Below are 21,613 nucleotides of genomic sequence, written 5' to 3'. Positions count from 1 at the left end.
CTTATTGGCCATTTGGATATCCTCTTTTATTGGTGGCTTTTCAAGTCTTTTACCCATATGCCTACTGTTGTAGATTTTTTCCCCTAAATGTAGGGAAATAGGAGCTGTTTACAGATTTGGATACACCCCCTTTTATAGAGTTAAGTTTAGGATATATATACTATTACTAGGACAAGGGTATAAAAACATACGTACCTTGTACTTCTTTCCTAACAGTATTTCGTATGTTTTCTTTTTTCTACATTTTGATTTATTTTAAGTATATAAAAGGCAACACTGATTCATTTAATGTTTATTTCTGTCTATACTTTGATGTAAATAATTTTATCCCATTGTTTGCATGGTGTATTTTTGCCCATTCCTTTGTTTGTTTTCCACTAAACATCCTGAGTAGTTTTTCTACATCAGTAAAAATAATCTACTTTATTATTATTGTTTCCTATAAATAAAATACTTGGTTGTTATTTTATTCTTCAGTTTAAGGAAGTTTTAATAGTTAAGTTTATATAGATAAAAACAGACTTGTTTTTATCTCATTTCAGCTGTGGGCAGGAGAGATTACGTGCTAATGATTTTCCTTTATACCAACTTGTACCAAGACCAGTTAGCCAATTCCGACTCTAGTTCCAGGAACAGTGGGGCCGTTCCTCACATTTATACAGACCAAGTTAGGGGGACAGCCCTCAAGTTATAGAAAGTGGGGAATTCCCTGGTGGCCCAGTGGTTAGGACTCAGTGCTTTCACTGACATAGCCCGGGTTCAATACCTGGTCTGGGAACTAAGATCCTGCAAGCCATGCGGAGCGGCCAAAAAAAAAAAAAAAAAAAAGTGATTGATTATTTTCTGAATATTCTAGCCATATTAGAAAAAAAATGAGTTAAAGAAAAGCTATGAAGCCATCAGGTTTTCTCTATGGTGAAACCACTGTACTCCCTCTAACTATAATGGGACTGCTGCAGTAAACATGACCCAAAATATACAGGCCTTCCATCTTTTTATCATTTATTGTAGCTTTTCCAAGGAGGAGACCATAATATTGTCCCCTGGCATCTGAGTCTTCGTAACCGCTTAAAAGCTAGATCAAAGGAAACCTATGTCACTCCTATCTTGGTCTCTTAATTTGATATATGACAACTAGGAAGATATGGTTGTGGTGCTAAAATTGGTAAGTGGAGAAGACCTAAGAATAAATCAACTGCAAGTTGTACATATAGGATGTTTCTGCCAAGTTTTAAGTACTTGATATTAAACCAAAACCAATTAGCTAAATTTTAAAAATTTACTGTAACATTTAACTTAAAAAAAAATCCCAATTTGTTTTATTTTCCCTACCATGTATGCTTTGACTTTATTAGGAATGGAAACAACTATACAAGGAGAAGAAAAACTGTATATCGAAATAAAGACACATTTTTTTTCCTTATCTTAGTAACCAGCAGCCAAGAACAGTATAGAATTCAATTTGCCTGCACCATCAAACTGTGTATATAAGTGGGTTCTACATATACCTCAGAAATAGAAAATTGCAGTAATATTCCCAGATATTATATAAATCAAAATATTCTTTCCTTATTAAACTTTTAGACTACTCAAATTGTAATCATATGGAACCCGAAAATTAACACTAAACTGTTATAGCCCTTTTCTATATCCAGCCCTCTCTTCCTGCATAATTGTTCATCAGATACTACTCTCACACTCACTATTTTAGTAAAGAGCAAGGCCAACTGGAGATAATGTTTTCCTTCTCTTATCCTTATCTGGCTACGTCTGTAGTTTCCAAATTCAAATTTGCAATTTCTTTAGGACTAAACTGAGTTAATCACAGCTTCTCTAGAAAAAAATAACTTTTTAATAATACAAAATTAAGTTTATATAGACTTGGATAAGAATTGCCTACAGGTGGTACAAAGAGTTACTCATTACCTTCCACTTCTAATTACGACCAAAAATACACCCAGTTTTACATAGGTTTCAAAACAAGAAAAATAAGACAACCTCGGGATTATGTAGATGAAACTACTGATACTTACTTTTATTCATTTATTATTTTCCCCCAAATTCTAGACAGTATTACAATAGGCAACCATCTAACTAACTGATGCTATCAAAGCAAAATGGGGGTATAAAGAGAACATGTTTGTTACAAAAAAATGAGCTTAAACCAGTTTTTCTTGCATGGGGTGTGTGTGGGTGTGGGGCGGGGAGATTAACAGAAGAATCAAGTTTACCTGATTCAAAGGTTGGCATTTTCAAATCACCTTGGTTCAGTTCTGTGCCGTATTTTAATTTGTGATATTTTGCCCTGAAAATTTAATAATAAATTGTTGAAAGAAAAACAATTTTTGTTTCCTTTTCTACATAGGTAAGTAACTAACTACTGGTATATATTTCTCCAATGACAAATAAAGCATAATATGAATGTCTGTTTCTTTAAACTTTACTTGCAAAAGAGGTTGGGAGAATAAAAATATACTGGATGTAAAAGAAAAAAAATAAGATAAATTACCCAACTAAAATATACACCCAAGCAAAGATAAATTTTTCCTAATCTGTAAAAAAGAAAAAACTTGGACTCTATAATAAAAGATATTATTTCAATTTAAAGATTTTAATCTCTTTTTTTTCTTTCCCCATATAAGAATCAAATCAAAATATCATCCTGTATTTTGGGCAAACCTCTGTATCTTTCAAAAGGCTTTAAATACACTGTATAATAATACATAAAGAGAATAATATTGTTCTAGCTTATTTTATTCATATAAGAAAATGAGGGACACATACCTTTCTTGTTTCAATGCATATTCTAACATCTTTATTCTTCTTACTAAATCCTTCTTCAAGTTTTCTTGACCTTTTCTTTCTCCTTGCAAAAATGCTATCCGGGCCTAAAAATACAAAAAGTTCATTTATTTTCATTTTTTTCTTAACTATACATAGGAAATTGAAAAAAGGAAAACAGTAAGTGTAAAATTCTGCACTTTTATTCATGACAGCAAGATTTAAAATTCATAGAAGCAGTTGATCAAACTTTCTTTGTTAGATAATACAATCACTTTAAAATAAAGATAACTATAAATTAGCTATTTGCTTATAATCCTTTTGGTCTCTAATATTAAGTTTTACATACTTTTGAAAGGAAATTTTATATGTAAAAATTGCACCTAATTCCTAACAAACAAGTCACAAAGAACTAAAAAATATTATATTCACAAGTAGATAAATATTTTTCCTCAAATTAGATATTGCTTGTTTAAAAAACAGTAATACTACCTCAAAAGCATTTTTCATGAAATACTTAAAAATTTATAATCTTTTCCCTTCTACCCACCACACTCCAAATTGTTTTATCTCTTGAAACAATTATCCACAGTATTGCAAACAGTTTAAGTTAAGCCACTTTATGTTCAATGACCTCATTACTTTCTGTTGTCATTTTCTACAGTGAGAGAATTTTTTTTCCTTTTAATTGCCTTATTTTCTCAGAGAGACAATTCTCCATCTTTTTCTGGCCCTTCCCAGCATGTCAGCCTCCTTTATACACCCCACACTAAAGAGTAATGTTTAAGGAGGCTGGCATCTACATGGGGATATTTGCTGTTATGAACATATTTACAATAAAATTAACTTTCATGCTCTTGCCGAGATGACCAATAGGTGTATTTGCCCATTAAGAGAAAGTAAGCTACTTTGTAAGCTAAATTATGGTTAATTTTTAAAATTTTAAAAAAATTTCAGTGAACATGGAATCAGAACAAATGAATTCATCTGAATAATTTAACACATTAAGTTCGGAAAAATTAAATGAAATCATTCACAACTCCATAAGACCTGAGAAATTATACACAGCTATATAACACTTAGTCTACAAATTTCAAAACAAAAATAAAGACCTAGGAGCAATGGTAAAGATTCAGAACCTAATAATAGTCTAGATCCTAAAGAGAAAAGTAGCACTTCTGACTCTCTTAAGCTATGGAGCAAAGGTAGAATATATCAGTTTCATTACACAGCTTCAAGAAATTCTGATTGAGGGTTTTCTCCTGTATTGGCTTTAAAAAAAAACAAACATGAATCACATACTGTAGAACCCTTATGTGACTCTAATTTCCAGATCTCATAAGTATTTTACAATTAGCAACAGAAAAAAATGAAAGAAGCTCATTTTATTTTGCTTCTTAAGAAGTAGTGGACTTCCCTGGTGGTCCAGTGGTTAAGACTCTGCGCTCCCAATGCAGGGGGCCCAGGTTCCATCCCTGGTCAGGGAACTAGATCCCGCATGCATGCCACAACTGAAAAAAAAAAAAAGATCCCACATGCCGCAACTAAAAAGACCTGCGTGCCGCAACTAAAAAGATCTTGCATGCCACAGCGAGATCTTGTACGCAACAACGAAGATCCCACATGCCGCAACTAAGACCCAGCACAGCCAAATAAATAAATAATTAATTTTTAAAAAAGTAGTAGTAGTAGTAGTAGTAGTAGTAATTGGTGATTTTCTGGTTGAGAAAGGCACTGCAAACTAAGTGCAAGTCATACTGTCCTCTAAGGAATTAAAAAAAAAAAAAAAAGACTACAATCCTTCCTATTAGAATCTTATACTGTTGTGAGAATTCATTTTCACTTCTTTCTTTGGCATTTTGGTATTAAAAGTCATCCATACCTAGAGAATCCAGTAAATTAAACAAAGAAGCACAAATCCTGTAAAATAGCAAGAACCCCAAAGCAACTTCTGAACAGGAGCTGAAGGGAGATAACTCACAAAGACACAAGACAAGGAAATGGTAAAAATTCATTAAAATGAAACCTTAAAAGGACAGTCTAACATAAAATACTGGAGAGGGGAGTAAAAAGCAGATAACAACAGAAAAGTCATGACTACTGGAACTGACCTTATAACCTGTACAGACTAAAAAGGTAAAGATTATGTCTCAGAGTGATAATAAGGACCAATTAAATAACAGATTTGGCATTTAGTAAAGGCTCATGGACAGTGGACTTTTCGATTGCTTTTACACGTCACAATGCACCATTAACAGCATCATCTTTGCAAATAAACACTTTAAAAAGTAACTGCAAAAACCATATTTACAAAGACACTAACAATAAAGAAAAGGATGGATAAATTCACTATAATTAAAAAGCTTCTGTTCAAGATAAAGTGGGGGGTATGTTAGAGAAGATGGCGGAAGAGTAAGACGCGGAGATCACCTTCCTTCCCACAGATACAGTAGAAATACATCTACACGTGGAACTGCTCCTACAGAACACCCATTGAACGCTGGCAGAAAACGTCAGACCTCCCAAAAGGCAAGAAACTCCCCACGTACTTGGGTAGGGCAAAAGAAAAAAGAAATAACAGAGACAAAAGAATAGGGACGGGACCTGCACCAGTGGGAGGGAGCCGTGAAGGAGGAAAGGTTTCCACGCACTAGGAAGCCCCTTCGCGGGCGGAGACTGCGGGTGGCAGAGGGGGGAAGCTTCGGAGCCACGGAGGAGAGCACAGCCACAGGGGTGCAGAGGGCAAAGCGGAGAGACTCCCGCACAGAGGCTCAGCGCTCAGCAGCACTCACCAGCCTGAGAGGCTTGTGTGCTCCCCCGCCGGGGCGGGCGGGGCTGGGAGCTGAGGCTCGGGCTTCGGGTCAGATCGCAGGGAGAGGACTGGGGTTGGCAGCGTGAACACAGCCTGAAGGGGTTAGCGCACCACAGCTAGCCGGGAGGGAGTCCGGGAAAAAGTCTGCAGCTGCCGAAGAGGCAAGAGACTTTTTCTTCCCTCTTTGTTTCCTGGTGCGCGAGGAGAGGGGATTCAGAGCGCCGCCTAAACGAGCTCCAGAGACGGGCGCGAGCCGCGGCTATCAGCGCGGATCCCACAGCAACAGGGGCGCAGAGGAAAAAACGGAGAGATTCCCGCACAGAGGCTTGGCGCTGAGCAGCACTCAGCAGCCCGAGAGGCTTGTCTGCTCACCCGCTGGGGCGGGCGGGGCTGGGAGCTGAGGCTTGGGCTTCCGTTGGATAGCAGGGAGAGGACTGGGGTTGGCGGCGTGAACACAGCCTGAAGGGGTTAGCGCACCACAGCTGGCTGGGAGGGAGACCGGGAAAAAGTCTGCAGCTGCCGAAGAGGCCAGAGACTTTTTCTTGCCTCCTTGTTTCGCGGCGCGCAAGGAGAGGGGATTCAGAGCGCCGCCTAAACAAACTCCAGAGACGGGCGCGAGCCACGGCGATCAGCGCGGGCCCCAGAGACGGGTGTGAGACGCTAAGGCTGCTGCTGCCGCCACCAAAAAGCCTGTGTGCGAGCACAGGTCACTCTCCACACCGCCCCGCCCGGGAGCCGGTGCAGCCCGCCACTGCCAGGGTCCCGTGATCCAGGGACAACTTCCCCAGGAGAACGCACGGCGCACCTCAGGCGGGTGCAACGTCATGCTGGCCTCTGTCGCCGCAGGCTCGCCCCGCCTCCTCTGTACCCCTCCCTCCCCCCGGCCTGAGTGAGCCAGAGCCCCCGAAGCAGCTGCTCCTTTAACCCCGTTCTGTCTGGGCGGGGAACAGACGCCCTCAGGCGACCTACACGCAGAGGCGGGTCCAAATCCAAAGCTGAAACCCAGGAGCTGTGCGAACAAAGAAGAGAAAGGGAAATCTCTCCCAGCAGCCTCAGAAGCAGCGGATTAAAACTCCACAAACAACTTGATGTGCCTGCATCTGTTGAATACTTGAATAGACAACGAATCATCCCAAATTCAGGAGGTGGACTTTGGGAGCAGGATATATTAATTTTTCCCCTTTTCCTTTTTTTGTGAGTGTATATGTATATGCTTCTGGGTGAGATTTTGTCTGTATAGCTTTGCTTTATAATAGCTTTATTTTACTTCACCATATTATATCCTCTTTCTTCTTTCTTTCTATTTTTTCTCCCTTTTACTCTGAGCCATGTGGATGAAAGGCTCTTGGTGCTCCAGCCAGGCATCAGGGCCGTGCCTCTGAGGTGGGAGAGCCAACTTCAGGACACTGGTCCACAAGAGACCTCCCAGCTCCACGTAATAACAAATGGCAAAAATCTCTCAGAGATCTCCATCTCAACATCAAGACCCAGCTTCACTCAACGACCAGCAAGCTACAGTGCTGGACACCCTATGCCAAACAACTAGCAAGACAGGAACACAGCCCCATCCATTAGCAGAGAGGCTGCCTAAAATCATAATAAGGTCACAGACACCCCAAAACACACCACCAGACGTGGACGTGCCCACCAGAAAGACAAGATCCAGCCTCATCCACCAGAACTCAGGCACTAGTTCCCTCCACCAGGAAGCCTACACAACCCACTGAACCAACCTTAGCCACTGGGGACAGATACCAAAAACAACGGGAACTACGAACCTGCAGCCTGTGAAAAGGAGACCCCAAACACAGTAAGATAAGCAAAATGAGACGACAGAAAAACACACAGCAGATGAAGGAGCAGGGTCAAAACACACCAGACCTAACAAATGAAGAGGAAATAGGTAGTCTACCTGAAAAAGAATTCAGAATAATGATAGTAAGGATGATCCAAAATCTTGGAAATAGAATAGACAAAATGCAACAAACATTTAACAAGGATGTAGAAGAACTAAAGAGGAACCAAGCAGTGATGAAAAACACAATAAATGAAATTAAAAATACTCTAGATGGGATCAATAGCAGAATAACTGAGGCAGAAGAAAGGATAAGTGACCTGGAAGATAAAATGATGGAAATAACTACTGCAGAGCAGGATAAAGAAAAAAGAATGAAAAGAACTGAGGACAGTCTCAGAGACTCTGGGACACCATTAAACACACCAACATTCGAATTATAGGGGTCCCAGAAGAAGAAGAGAAAAAGAAAGGGACTGAGAAAATATCTGAAGAGATTATAGTTGAAAACTTCCCTAATATGGGAAAGGAAATAGTTAATCAAGTCCTGGAAGCACAGAGAGTCCCATACAGGATAAATCGAAGGAGAAACACGCCAAGACACATATTAATTAAACTGTCAAAAATTAAATATAAAGAAAACATATTAAAAGCAGCAAGGGAAAAACAAATAACACACAAGGGAATCCCCATAAGGTTAACAGCTGATCTTTCAGCAGAAACTCTGCAAGCCAAAAGGGAGTGGCAGGATATACTTAAAGTGATGAAGGAGAAAAACCTACAACCAAGATTACTCTACCCAGCAAGGATCTCATTCAGATGTGATGGAGAAATTAAAACCTTTACAGACAAGCAAAAGCTGAGAGAGTTCAGCACCACCAAACCAGCTTTACAACAAATACTAAAGGAACTTCTCTAGGCAAGAAACACAAGAGAAGGAAAACACCTACAATAACAAACCCAAAACATTTAAGAAAATGGGAATGGAACATACATATCGGTAATTACCTTGAATGTAAATGGATTAAATGCTCCCACCAAAAGACACAGACTGGCTGAATGGATACAAAAACAAGACCCATATATATGCCGTCTACAAGAGACCCACTTCAGACCTAGAGACACATACAGACTGAAAGTGAGGGGATGGAAAAAGATATTCCATGCAAATGGAAATCAAAAGAAAGCTGGAGTAGTAATTCTCATATCAGACAAAATAGACTTTAAAATAAAGACTATTACAAGAGACAAAGAAGGACACTATATAATGATCAAGGGATCGATCCAAGAGGAAGGTATAACAACTGTAAATATTTATGCACCCAACATAGGAGCACCTCAATACATAAGGCAAATACTAACAGCCATAAAAGGGGAAATCGACAGCAACACAATCATAGTAGGGGACTTTAACACCCCACTTTCACCAATGGAAGATCATCCAAAATGTAAATAAATAAGGAAACACAAGCTTTAAATGATACATTAAACAAGATGGACTTAATTGATATTTATAGGACATTCCACCCAAAAACAAGAGAATACACATTTTTCTCAAGTGCTCATGGAATATTCTCCAGAACAGATCATATCTTGGGTCACAAATCAAGCCTTGGTAAATTTAAGAAAATTGAAATCGTATCAAGTATCTTTTCCGACCACAACGCTATGAGACTAGATATCAATTACAGGAAAAGATCTGTAAAAAATACAAACACATGGAGGCTACACAATACACTACTTAATAACGAAGTGATCACTGAAGAAATCAAAGGGGAAATCAAAAAATACCTAGAAACAAAAGACAATGGAGACACGACGACCCAAAACCTATGGGATGCGGCAAAAGCAGTGCTAAGAGGGAAGTTTATAGCAATACAAGCCTACCTCAAGAAACAGGAAACATCTCGAATAAACAACCTAACCTTGCACCTAAAGCAATTAGAGAGAGAAGAACAAAAAACCCCCAAAGCTAGCAGAAGGAAAGAAATCATAAAGATCAGGTCAGAAATAAATGAAAAAGAAAAGAAGGAAACAATAGCAAAAATCAATGAAACTAAAAGCTGGTTCTTTGAAAAGATAAACAAAATTGATAAACCATTAGCCAGACTCATCAAGAGAAAAAGGGAGAAGACTCAAATCAATAGAATTAGAAATGAAAAAGGAGAAGTAACCACTGACACTGCAGAAATACAAAAGATCATGAGAGATTACTACAAGGAACTCTATGCCAATAAAATGGACAACCTGGAAGAAATGGACAGATTCTTAGAAATGCACAACCTGCCGAGACTGAACCAGGAAGAAATAGAAAATATGAACAGACCAATCACAAGCACTGAAATTGAAACTGTGATTAAAAACCTTCCAACAAACAAAAGCCCAGGACCAGATGGCTTCACAGGCGAATTCTATCAAACATTTAGAGAAGAGCTAACACCTATCCTTCTCAAACTCTTCCAAAATATTGCAGAGGGAGGAACACTCCCAAACTCATTCTACGAGGCCACCATCACCCTGATACCAAAACCAGACAAAGATGTCACAAAGAAAGAAAACTACAGGCCAATATCACTGATCAACATAGATGGAAAAATCCTCAACAAAATACTAGCAAACAGAATCCAACAGCACATTAAAAGGATCATACACCATGATCAAGTGGGGTTTATCCCAGGAATGCAAGGATTCTTCAATATACGCAAATCAATCAATGTGATACACCATAATAACAAATTGAAGAATAAAAACCATATGATCATCTCAATAGATGCAGAGAAAGCTTTCGACAAAATTCAACACCCATTTATGATTAAAGCCCTGCAGAAAGTAGGCATAGAGGGAACTTTCCTCAACATAATAAAGGTCATATATGACAAACCCACAGCCAACATTGTCCTCAATGGTGAGAAACTGAAACCATTTCCACTAAGATCAGGAACAAGACAAGGTTGCCCACTCTCACCACTATTATTCAACATAGTTTTGGAAGTGTTAGCCACAGCAATCAGAGAAGAAAAAGAAATAAAAGGAATCCAAATCGGAAAAGAAGAAGTAAAGCTGTCACTGTTTGCAGATGACATGATACTATACATAGAGAATCCTAAAGATGCTACCAGAAAACTCCTAGAGCTAATCAATGAATTTGGTAAAGTAGCAGGATACAAAATTAATGCACAGAAATCTCTTGCATTTCTATACACTAATGATGAAAAATCTGAAAGTGAAATTAAGAAAACTCCCGTTTACCATTGCAACAAAAAGAATAAAATATCTAGGAATAAACCTACCTAAGGAGACAAAAGACCTGTATGCAGAAAATTATAAGACACTGATGAAAGAAATTAAAGATGATACAAATAGATGGAGAGATATACCATGTTCCTGGATTGGAAGAATCAACATTGTGAAAATGACTCTACTACCCAAAGCAATCTACAGATTCAATGCAATCCCTATCAAACTACCACTGGCATTTTTCACAGAACTAGAACAAAAAATTTCACAATTTGTATGGAAACACAAAAGACCCCGAATAGCCAAAGCAATCTTGAGAACAAAAAATGGAGCTGGGGGAATCAGGCTCCCTGACTTCAGACTGTATTACAAAGCTACAGTAATCAAGACAGTTTGGTACTGGCACAAAAACAGAAATACAGATCAATGGAACAGGACAGAAAGCCCAGAGATAAACCCATGCACATATGGTCACCTTATCTTTGATAAAGGAGGCAAGCATATACAGTGGAGAAAAGACAGCCTCTTCAATAAGTGGTGCTGGGAAAATTGGACAGATACATGTAAAAGTATGAAATTAGAACACTCCCTGACACCATGCACAAAAATAAACTCAAAATGGATTAAAGACCTAAGTGTAAGGCCAGACACTATCAAACTCTTAGAAGAAAACATAGGCAGAACACTCTATGACATACATCACAGCAAGATTCTTTTTGACCCAGCTCCTAGAGAAATGGAAATAAGAACACAAATAAACAAATGGGACCTAATGAAACTTAAAAGCTTTTGCACAGCAAAGGAAACCATAAACAAGACCAAAAGACAACCATCAGAATGGGAGAAAATATTTGCAAATGAAGCAACTGACAAAGGATTAATCTCCAAGATTTACAAGCAGCTCATGCAGCTCAATAACAAAAAAACGAACAACCCAATCCAAAAATGGGCAGAAGACCTAAATAGACATTTCTCCAAAGAAGATATACAGATGGCCAACAGACACATGAAAGAATGCTCAACATCATTAATCATTAGAGAAATGCAAATCAAAACTACAATGAGATATTATCTCACACCAGTCAGAATGGCCATCATCAAAAAATCTAGAAACAATAAATGCTGGAGAGGGTGTGGAGGAAAGGGAACACTCTTGCACTGTTGGTGGGAATGTAAATTGATACAGCCACTATGGAGAACAGTATGGAGGTTCCTTAAAAAACTGCAAATAGAACTACCATATGACCCAGCAATCCCACTACTGGGCATATACCCTGAGAAAACCATAGGTCAAAACGAGTCATGTACCAAAATGTTCATTGCAGCTCTATTTACAATAGCCAGGACATGGAAGCAACCTAAATGTCCATCGACAGATGAATGGATAAAGAAGATGTGGCACATATATACAATGGAATATTACTCAGCCATAAAAAGAAATGAAATGGAGGTATTTGTAATGAGGTGGATGGAGTTAGAGTCTGTCATACAGAGTGAAGTAAGTCAGAAAGAGGAAAAACAAATACAGTATGCTAACACATATATATGGAATCTAAGGAAAAAAAAAAAAAAAGGCCATGAAGAACCTAGCGGCAAGACGGGAATAAAGACACAGACCTACTAGAGAATGGACTTGAGGATATGGGGAGGGGAAGGGGTGAGATGTGACAGGGTGAGAGAGTGTCATGGACATATATACACTACCAAATGTAAAATAGATAGCTAGTGGGAAGCAGCCGCATAGCACAGGGAGATCAGCTCAGTGCTTTGTGACCACCTAGAGGGGTGGGATGGGGAGGGTGGGAGGGAGGGAGATGCAAGAGGGAAGAGATATGGGAACATATGTATAACTGATTCACTTTGTTATAAAGCAGAAACTAACACACCATTGTAAAGCAATTATACTTCAATAAAAGATGTTTAAAAAAAAAAAAGATAAAGAGGGGATTGGCAACCTACCTGCTTTTGGACAGCCACAGAGTGAAAAATGGTTTAAAAAAAAAACAATAAACAAAATTAGAATAGGCAACACAGACCCAATGTGACCTGCAAAGCCTAGTATATACTATTAAGGTTTGCAAACCTTCTATATTAATATTAGACAAAATAGACTTTATATGAAAAAAGGTCATAAGAGACAAAGGACATTATATACTAATAAAAGATTTAATACAGCAAAAAACAAAAAAACAATTATAAATATGTACATACCTAATGAGACCATCAAAATATATGACACAAAAATTGACAGAATTAAAGGGAGAAATAGTTCAATAATAATAGCTGGAGACTTCGATATCCCACTCTCAATAACACATAGAAGAACCAGACCGAAAATAAGGAAACAGAGGACTTGAACAACTCAATAAACCAGCTAGATCTAACAGATATATATGGAACACTCTACCCAACAACAACAGAATACACATTCTTCTCAAATACACAAGAGATATTCTCAAAGACAGACCACATGTTAGGACACAAATCAACTCTAATCAATTTTAAAACATAAATATCATTTAAAATAATCTCCTGTGATCACAATGGATGAAGTTAGAAATCAGTAACAAAAAAACTTGAAAAAGCCACAAATTTGTGGATAATAAACAACACCCTCTTAAACAACTAATAAAACAAAAAAATCATAAGGAAAATTAAAAAATACTTAGAGAGGAATGAAAATGAAAATGCAGCTTACCAAAACTTATGGGACACAGCAAAAGCAGTGCTAAATGAATAATTTATAGCTATAAAGGCTTACATTAAAAAGCAAGAAAGAACTCAAATCAACAACCTAACTTTACAACTTAACGAATTTCAGAAAAAGAAGAACAAACTAAACCCAAAGCTAGCAGAAGGAAAGAAATAATAAAGATTAAAGCATAGAAATAAAATAGAGAAGAGAAAAACAATAGAAAAAAAATCAACAAAATCAAAACTTGGTTCTTCAAAAATATCAACAAAATTGACAAACCATTACCTGGATTGACTAAGAAAAAAAAAAAAGACACTAATAACTAAACTCAGAAATGAAAGTGGGGACGTTGCAACCAATTCTACAGAAATAAAAAGGATTATAAGAGTACTACAAACAATTGTACACCAACAAATTGGATAACCTAGAAACACAAAATCCACCAAGACTGAATAATGAAAAAAACCAGAAAATCTGAAAAGGTCTATAACTAGTAAAGAAATTGAATTAGTAATCAAGAATCTCCCAACAAAGAAAACCTTTAGACTGATTGCTTTATTAGTGAATTCTACCAAACATTTAAAGAATTAACACCAATCTTTCTAAAACATTTCCAAAAATTTAAGAGGGACATTACTTAACTCAATCAGTCCAGCACTGTGCCAAGAGCCAAAGCTAGATAAAGATATTCCAAGAAAACCAGTATCTCTTATAAACACTGATGCAAAAACTCTCAACAAAATACTAGTAAATCAAATTCAGGAGCATATTACAAAGATTACAAATCATGACCAAGTGAGATTTATTCCTGCAATGCAAGGATGGCTCAACATAAGAAAACCAATTAATATAATATACTACATTAACAGAATAAAAAACACATGACCATTTCAACTGATGCAGAAAAATAATTTGACAAAACTGAACATCCTTTTCTTGATTAAAAAACCTCAACAAACTAAGAATAAAAGGAAACTCTCATAATAAAAGCCATTTATGAGAAAAAACAACAAATGTCGTGCTCAATGGTGAAAGACTGAAAGCCTTCTCTCAAAAATCAGAACAAGGACGCCTGCTTCTAACACTCATGTTCGGCATAGTACTAGAAGTCATAGGCAGAGCAATGAGGCAAGAAAAATGAAAGGAATCTAAGTTAGAAAGGAAGAAGTAAAATTATCTCTGTTCACAGATGATATGATGTTATATGCAGTAAACCCAAACAATTCCATAAAAGTCTGTTACAACTACAAATTCAGCAAAATACCAGGACACAGTCAACACACAAAAATCAATAGCATTTCCATACACTATCAGTGAACAATCATGAAAGGAAATTATGAAAACAATTCCATTTACAAAAGCATCAAAAAGAACAAAATACTTAGTTAACATAATATTTAAATAAGGAGGTGAAAGACTGGTACAATGAAAACCAAAAAATATTGCTGAATTAAATTAAAGACAGAGGGACTTCCCTTGTGGTCCAGTCGTTAAAACTCCGGGCTCCCAATGCAGGGGGCCTGGGTTCAATCCCCGGTCAGGGAACTAGATCCTGCATGCCGCAACTAAAGATCCCACATGCCCCAACTAAAGATCCCACATGCTGCAACTGAACATCTCACATGCTGTAACTAAAGATCCTGCACACGGCAAGGAAGAGTCCGTATGCGGCAACTAAGACCTGGCGCAGCCAAATATATAAAATAAATAAATAAATATTAAAAAAAAAGAAAGAAAAGAAATTAAAGACAGAAATAAGTGTAAACACGTTCCATGTTCATGGACTGGAAGACTTACTATTATTAAAATATCAATACTACCCAACTGATCTACAGATTCAGTGCAATCCCTATCAAAACCCCAGTGACATTTTTTCTTCCCTTTCTTTCTTTTTTTTTTTGGCCACGTTGTGCCCCTGGCAGTGGAAGCATGGAGTGCTAACCACTGTACCACCAGGGAATTCCCCCCAGTGACATTTCTTAGAGAAATAGAAATACACACTCTTCTCAAGGTCACATGGAACATTCACCAAGACAGGCCACATTATGGACCAGAAAACACACTTTCAGAAAATATAAAGAATTAGAAATCATACAAACATGCTCTCCACTCTGACAGCTTTTTAAATTGGCTTTAAATTCACATTTAAAGTGATTATTAATATAGTAGGATTAATATATACCATGTTTGTAACTGTTCTCTATTTGCTGCACTTGTTCTTTATCATCCCCCCTTTTTCTGCCTTTTGTAATTTTATATTATTCCATTTGTATGTGCTCTTGGACCACAATGGAAATAAACTACTAATCAATAAAAGAAAGTTGCAAAATCGCAAAATTCATAGATATTAAACAGCACACTGTTAATTAATACATGAATCATCAAAGCATCAGGAGCAATTTGTAAGTATTTTTAACTAAATGAAAACAAAAATAAAACATCAAAATTTGTGGAATGTAGGAAAAGTAGTGCTTATGGGGAAATTTATACCAGTCAATGTATATATTAGAAAAGATCTAAAATCAACAATTTAGCTTCCATCTTAGGCAAATAGAGAAATAGCATTATAAACCTACAGCAAGCAGAATAATAAAATTAGAGCAGAAACCAATAAAGCTGAAAATATACCAATAATCAATGAAATAAGATTCTTTGAAAAGACCGATAAAATTGATTAACTTCTTAGCCAAGCTAACCAAGAAAAGAGAGAAAAAACAAATTAATACCAGAAATGAAAAAAGGATCATCATTACTGATCCCAAGGACACTGAACAGATAATACAGGAATATTATGAATTCTATGCCCACAAACTTGATAATTTACATGAAATGGAATAATTTCCTGAAAGACAATCTACCAAAATCACACAGGCAAAGTAGATCATCTGAAGAGGACTGTATCTATTGATATTAAAGAAATTAAACCAATAGTTAATAACTTTCTATATCAGAAGGAACCAGGCCCAGATGGGTTCAATGGTGAATTCTACCAAACACTTAGGGAAGAAATGATACCAATTCTCTATAATTATTCTAAGCAATAGAAGCAGAGGGTATACTTGCTAACTCATTCAATAAAGCCAGCATTACCCTACTATCAAAACCAGACAGATGTCACAAGAAAGGAAAACTACTGATCAATTATCTCTCATAAACACAGATGCAAAAACCCTCAACAAAATATTAGCAAATCGAATCCAACAATATATACAAAGAATTACGTAACAAGTGGGATTTATTTCAGGTATGTAAGGCTGGTTTAACATTTGAAAATCTATTTATGTAATCTATCATTAACTGGCTAAACAGGTTAAAGAAGAAAAACCATATGACCATACTAATAGATGCAGAAAAAGCATCCAATAAAATCAAACACTGACTCATGACAAAAACTCAGAAAGCCAGGAATAGAGGGGAACTTCTGCAGTTGATAAGATCATCTACCAAAAACCTACAGCTCAATATCCTATTTAATGGTGAGAAACTAGATGCTTTGCCTCCTAAGACAGGGAAAAAGGAAAGGCTATCCCCTTTCACCACTCTTATTCAACATCATACTCAAAGTCCTAGCCAATGCAGTAGACAAGAACATTTTAATTGGAACCATACAAAGAAGATTAGCGTGGCCCCTGAGCAAGGAGGATATGCAAATTCATGAAGTATTCCATGTTTTTAAAAAAGAAAATTTTAAAGTACACACATTGAGAAGGAAAAAATAAAAGACTCTGCAGATGACACGACTGTCTACGAAGAAAATTCTAAAGAATTAACAAAAAACTCCTGGATCCAATAAGCGATTATAGGAAGGTTAGAGGATACAAAGGTAAGACAAAAATTAACTACCTTCCTATATACTAGCAATGAATAATTGGAATTTGAAAATTGAAACTGAAAACACATGCTCCTCGGTATCTATCTAAATTAGCTGAAAACCTGTGTCTACACAAAAATATGAACATGAACGTCTGTAGCTGCTTTATTCATAATTGCCAAAACTTGGAATTAACCAAGATACCTTTCAATGGGTGAATGGATAAACACTCTGGTACATCCATACAGGGAATATTATTCATCAGTAAAGAGAAATGAGCTATCAAGCCAAGAAATGACATGGAGGAACCTTAAATGCATATTCCTAAGTGAAAGAAGCCAGTCTAAAAGCTGACACACTGTATAATTCCAACTATATGACATTCCACAAAAGGCAAAACTAGAGAGACAGCAAAAAGAGCAGTAGTTGCCAAGCATTTGGGGGTAAGGAGAAAGATGAACAGGTGAAGCACAGGAAAGTTTTAGGAATGGTGAAACTGTTCTACGTGGTACTATAATGGTAGATCCAGGACATTATGCAACTGTCAACACCCATAAACCAGTACAACACAGAATGAACTTTAATCTATGGACAAACATTAATAATAATAATGTATCAGAACTGGTTAATTGTAGCAAATGTACCACACTATTGCCAAGATGTTAATAACAAAGGGAAACTGGAGGGGAGGCAGGCAGCAGTGCCACAGCACATATGGGAGCTCTGTCCTATCTGCTCAATTTTTCTGTGAATCTAAAATTGTTCAAACTAAAGTGTTCGTTAACAAGCATTGGTGAGGATGTGGAGAAACTGGGACTCTTGTTCACATTTGGTGGAATTATAATATGATGCAACCATAATGTAAAACAGTATGGAGGTTGCTCAAAAAATTAAAAATGGAACTAACATATAATCTAGCAATTCCACTTCTAGGTATATATCCAAAAAAATTGAGAGCATGGTCTCAAAAAGATATTGCACACCCATACTCACATCCAGCCTATTCACTACAGCCAAGAGGTGAAAGCAACACCACTGTCCATCAACTGATGAACAGACAAACAAAATGTGGTATATACGAAGAAATATTATTCAGCCTTAAAAAGGTAGGAAAACCTGTCACATGCTACATGAATGAACCTTCAGGACATGCTATGTCAAATGAGGAAGTCACAAAAATACTACAGAATTCCACTTTTATGAGGTATCTAAAGTAGTCAAGTTGAAGGAAACAGAGTGTAGAGGGGAATTCCCTGGTGGTCCAGTGGTTAGGACCCTGTGCTTTCACTGCCAAGAGCGTTGGTTCGATCCCTGGTCGTGGAAGTAAGATCCCGGAAGCTACGTGTCAGGAAAAAAAAAAAAAGTAGAATGCTAGTTACAAGGTGGGGAGGAAGGAGGAAAGAGAAATTGTTGTTTAATGGGTTTAATGTTTCAGATTTGCAAGATGAAAAAATTCTGGAGATCTGTTTCACAAAAGTGTGAATACACTTGACTAAACTGTACACTTAAAAACAGGTAAGATGATAAATATTATATTTTTAGCACAAATTTTAAGAAGTATTTTTTAAAAGTCTTTCTTTAAAAAGGCAAACCAGATAGAAGAAATTTGCAAAATATATACCTGAGAACAGGCTCATATATATAATTCCTATCTGCTCCCCCAAAAGGTATACAACTTAAAAACAAACAAACAAAAAACAGCCTGATAGAAATATTGTAAAAAGACTGACAATACCAGGTCACAAGATACCAAGATGGCCAATCAAGATATGAAATAGTTCTCAACCTCATTAGTATTCAGAGAAATACAAATTAAAAATACAATAAACACAACACCAGGTTGGCTAAAATTTTTTTAATCTGACAATACTTTTTGTTGAGGAAGATGTGAATCAAAAGAAACTCTCATAAATGACTTATGGGACCATAAAATGGTATAGCCTCTTTGGAAAGTTTTGTATTATCTATTAAAGTTGAAGATATAAATACATTAAAACCATATATTCCTAGCTACATACCCAACAGAAATGCATGTATGTATGTGCCTAATAGGAGACATGTAAAATATTCCCACAACCATTTTTTATAACAGCCAAAAACTGCAAACAATCTAAATAACCATCAGATCAGAAAACAGATAAATTGTCGTATGTTAGTACAATGAAATACTACCAAGTAAAGTAAATGAACAAACTAAGGTTCCAAACAACAAAGATGAACCAATATAACATTGAGGAAAAGAGCAAGACACAAGAGACATCTTATACGATCCACTGATATATATAAACTTCACTATCAGGCAAAACTAAACTAATACATTTAAGCAATGAACACTTAGATAGTAACATACTAAAAAAAAAGCAAGGAAATGATTACACAAAAAGTCAGGATAGTGATTACCCCTATGAGGGAAAGAGGCAGTGGTGATTTGGAAGGGGCAAGTTTTAAGGCTTCTAGGGTGCTGGCAGTACTCTATTTTTTGACCTCTCCAAGAGTGATATCATGGTTGTCCTCTTTATAATAAACTGCTAACCTGTGCAATTATATTTTACACACTTCTGTAAGTTATATTTCACAATTTTTAAACATTTAAAAAATTAATCTCACTCTTAAGAGTTAGATTTAAGAAGTATATTTTTATTATAAAGATAATGTCAAAGACCTAGGTCCTTTAGTTAAGAAGAGAAAAAGGTTCAAGAATGGAATATGTAGTAACTTCAATAAAGGATAATTTTTTTAAAGAACCATAAATTTTCATTTTTTTATTTGCCAGAATCAACTAATTTTAATGTTTTTAATTATTTGACTTCAAAAGTATAAAACTGAGTAGATAATTAACTTGAAATTCATTACTACATACACAGGGTAAGGCAGAAATGAGCTTTTTTATAAATTTGTTTCCATATCCAATCTCAGTTAATTCAGAGTAACAAAACTTTATTGTTAAGACAATTTTTCTTCCTCTGAATATAGATAAAGGTACCCATTAGGGCTATATTTTATCATCTGAGTTATTCAACAATCAGTAGATGATTATCACATGAAAATCTAAAAAAATTACTTGACACTGACAGCAGAACAACTTTTTTAACTGCAAGACCACTAGAGGTCACCAGTGCAAAACATCCAACATTGATTCAGCTAATACTATCAACCTAAAGTATTTCACAATTACTGTTGTTTCCAATATTTCTAAATAAGAACATTTTGCGTAAAACAAATAAATTACTTAACAAAATATGTTTTACTGTAAGATTCTTCTTACTTTAAACAAAATTTAAACCGAATGCAAACACTGGATATAGGTGATTTTTTATCTAATTATTTTAAAATAGTCTTCAGAGCTTATTTTAAAAAACAGAAATATTCAGAAACTACAACATCATTAAGGAGCAAACTAATATGCAAGGAATTTAAAAAGACAGTGTTAAATACTTCAGATTTGGAAGCAAATTAAAGACAAAATCAGGTTATAGCAACTACTAATAAATTCGTATTATTATTATTTAAAATAGTAGGCTCTCAACAAATGTTAGGAACCTCTCCCCTTACGGATAAACTCAAATTATACAGGTGATTCTATTCTAAGCACTTAAATATTTTGGGCTAAGCAAGGTTCAGCTGTAAATAATTTAAGGTATAACTATAGAGTCAGCTGACCCATGGAATTTTATTTGAAATGTAAAATACAAGAAAAATTCATAACATATAGAGGTTTCAAAACCTGGGTAATTATCAGAAATACCAAGGAGGTTAGATTTTATACACACAAACACACTTAGCTTCATAATTCAGTGTGTTGAGGAACTGGAACTGCACAGAAATTTATGTATAACCATCTGGTAACACAAGCAGTCAGTTCCCCACTTAAGGTACACTCAAGAAGTATACTGCTGGGACTTCCCTGGTGGCGCAGTGGTTAAGAATCCGCCTGCCAATGCAGGGGACACGGGTTCAATCCCTGGTCCAGGAAGATCTCACATGCTGCAGAGCAACTAAGCCCGTGTGCCACAACTACTGAGCTTGCACTCTAGAGCCCGCGCTCCACAAGAGAAGCCACTGCAACGAGAAACCTGCACCACAACGAAGAGTAGTCCCCGCTCACCACAACTAGAGAAAGCCCACGCACAGCAATGAAGACCCAACGCAGCCATAAATAAATAAATAAATTTATTTAAATAAAAAAGTATACGGCTTTTCAAGAAGAATAAACAAAAAAGCATGCTTGCAATAGCCTGTAACATTTTTCATAAAAATAACATTTTCCAATTTTATATATCACTAACAATTACAGGGAAAAGAGAAACAAAAAATACTAAGATTTCCAGAAGCAAATAAAACCTTTATTTTTATTTCTGCTCTTTATAATAGAGTCTAAAACAAAATTTAATAGAAATACCACAACCATCCTCTAAAATCTCAATGTAATTTTAGATGGTAGTAGTTAGCTTAAAGCATAAAAGATTTTCATAACTATAAAAC

At 36.3% G+C, this 21,613-nt stretch overlaps 1 protein-coding gene and 1 non-coding gene across 6 annotated transcripts in view; one reads left to right on the top strand and one right to left on the bottom strand.

Moving 5' to 3' along the window:
• The window catches only part of STRN3 (striatin 3), a 121,915-nt gene that overhangs the window by 51,188 nt on the left and 49,114 nt on the right, over positions 1–21,613 (bottom strand). For all 5 annotated transcript variants that reach the window (XM_068546566.1, XM_068546556.1, XM_068546575.1 and 2 more), the window contains exons 2-3: positions 2,785–2,888; positions 2,232–2,305 (exon numbers count right to left, since the gene is read on the bottom strand). In XM_068546566.1, coding sequence (XP_068402667.1) covers positions 2,232–2,305; positions 2,785–2,888 — 178 coding nt within the window. The remainder of the gene's footprint in view (positions 1–2,231; positions 2,306–2,784; positions 2,889–21,613) is intronic.
• LOC137778661 (U6 spliceosomal RNA) lies at positions 16,890–16,994 on the top strand. Its single transcript, XR_011076963.1, has one exon. It is a non-coding gene; the product is annotated as a U6 spliceosomal RNA (small nuclear RNA).

This window comes from Eschrichtius robustus, chromosome 1, assembly GCF_028021215.1.
Source record: "Eschrichtius robustus isolate mEscRob2 chromosome 1, mEscRob2.pri, whole genome shotgun sequence".
In the NCBI taxonomy this organism is placed as follows: Eukaryota; Metazoa; Chordata; class Mammalia; order Artiodactyla; family Eschrichtiidae; genus Eschrichtius; species Eschrichtius robustus.
This window is presented reverse-complemented; position numbering and strand designations above follow the sequence as displayed.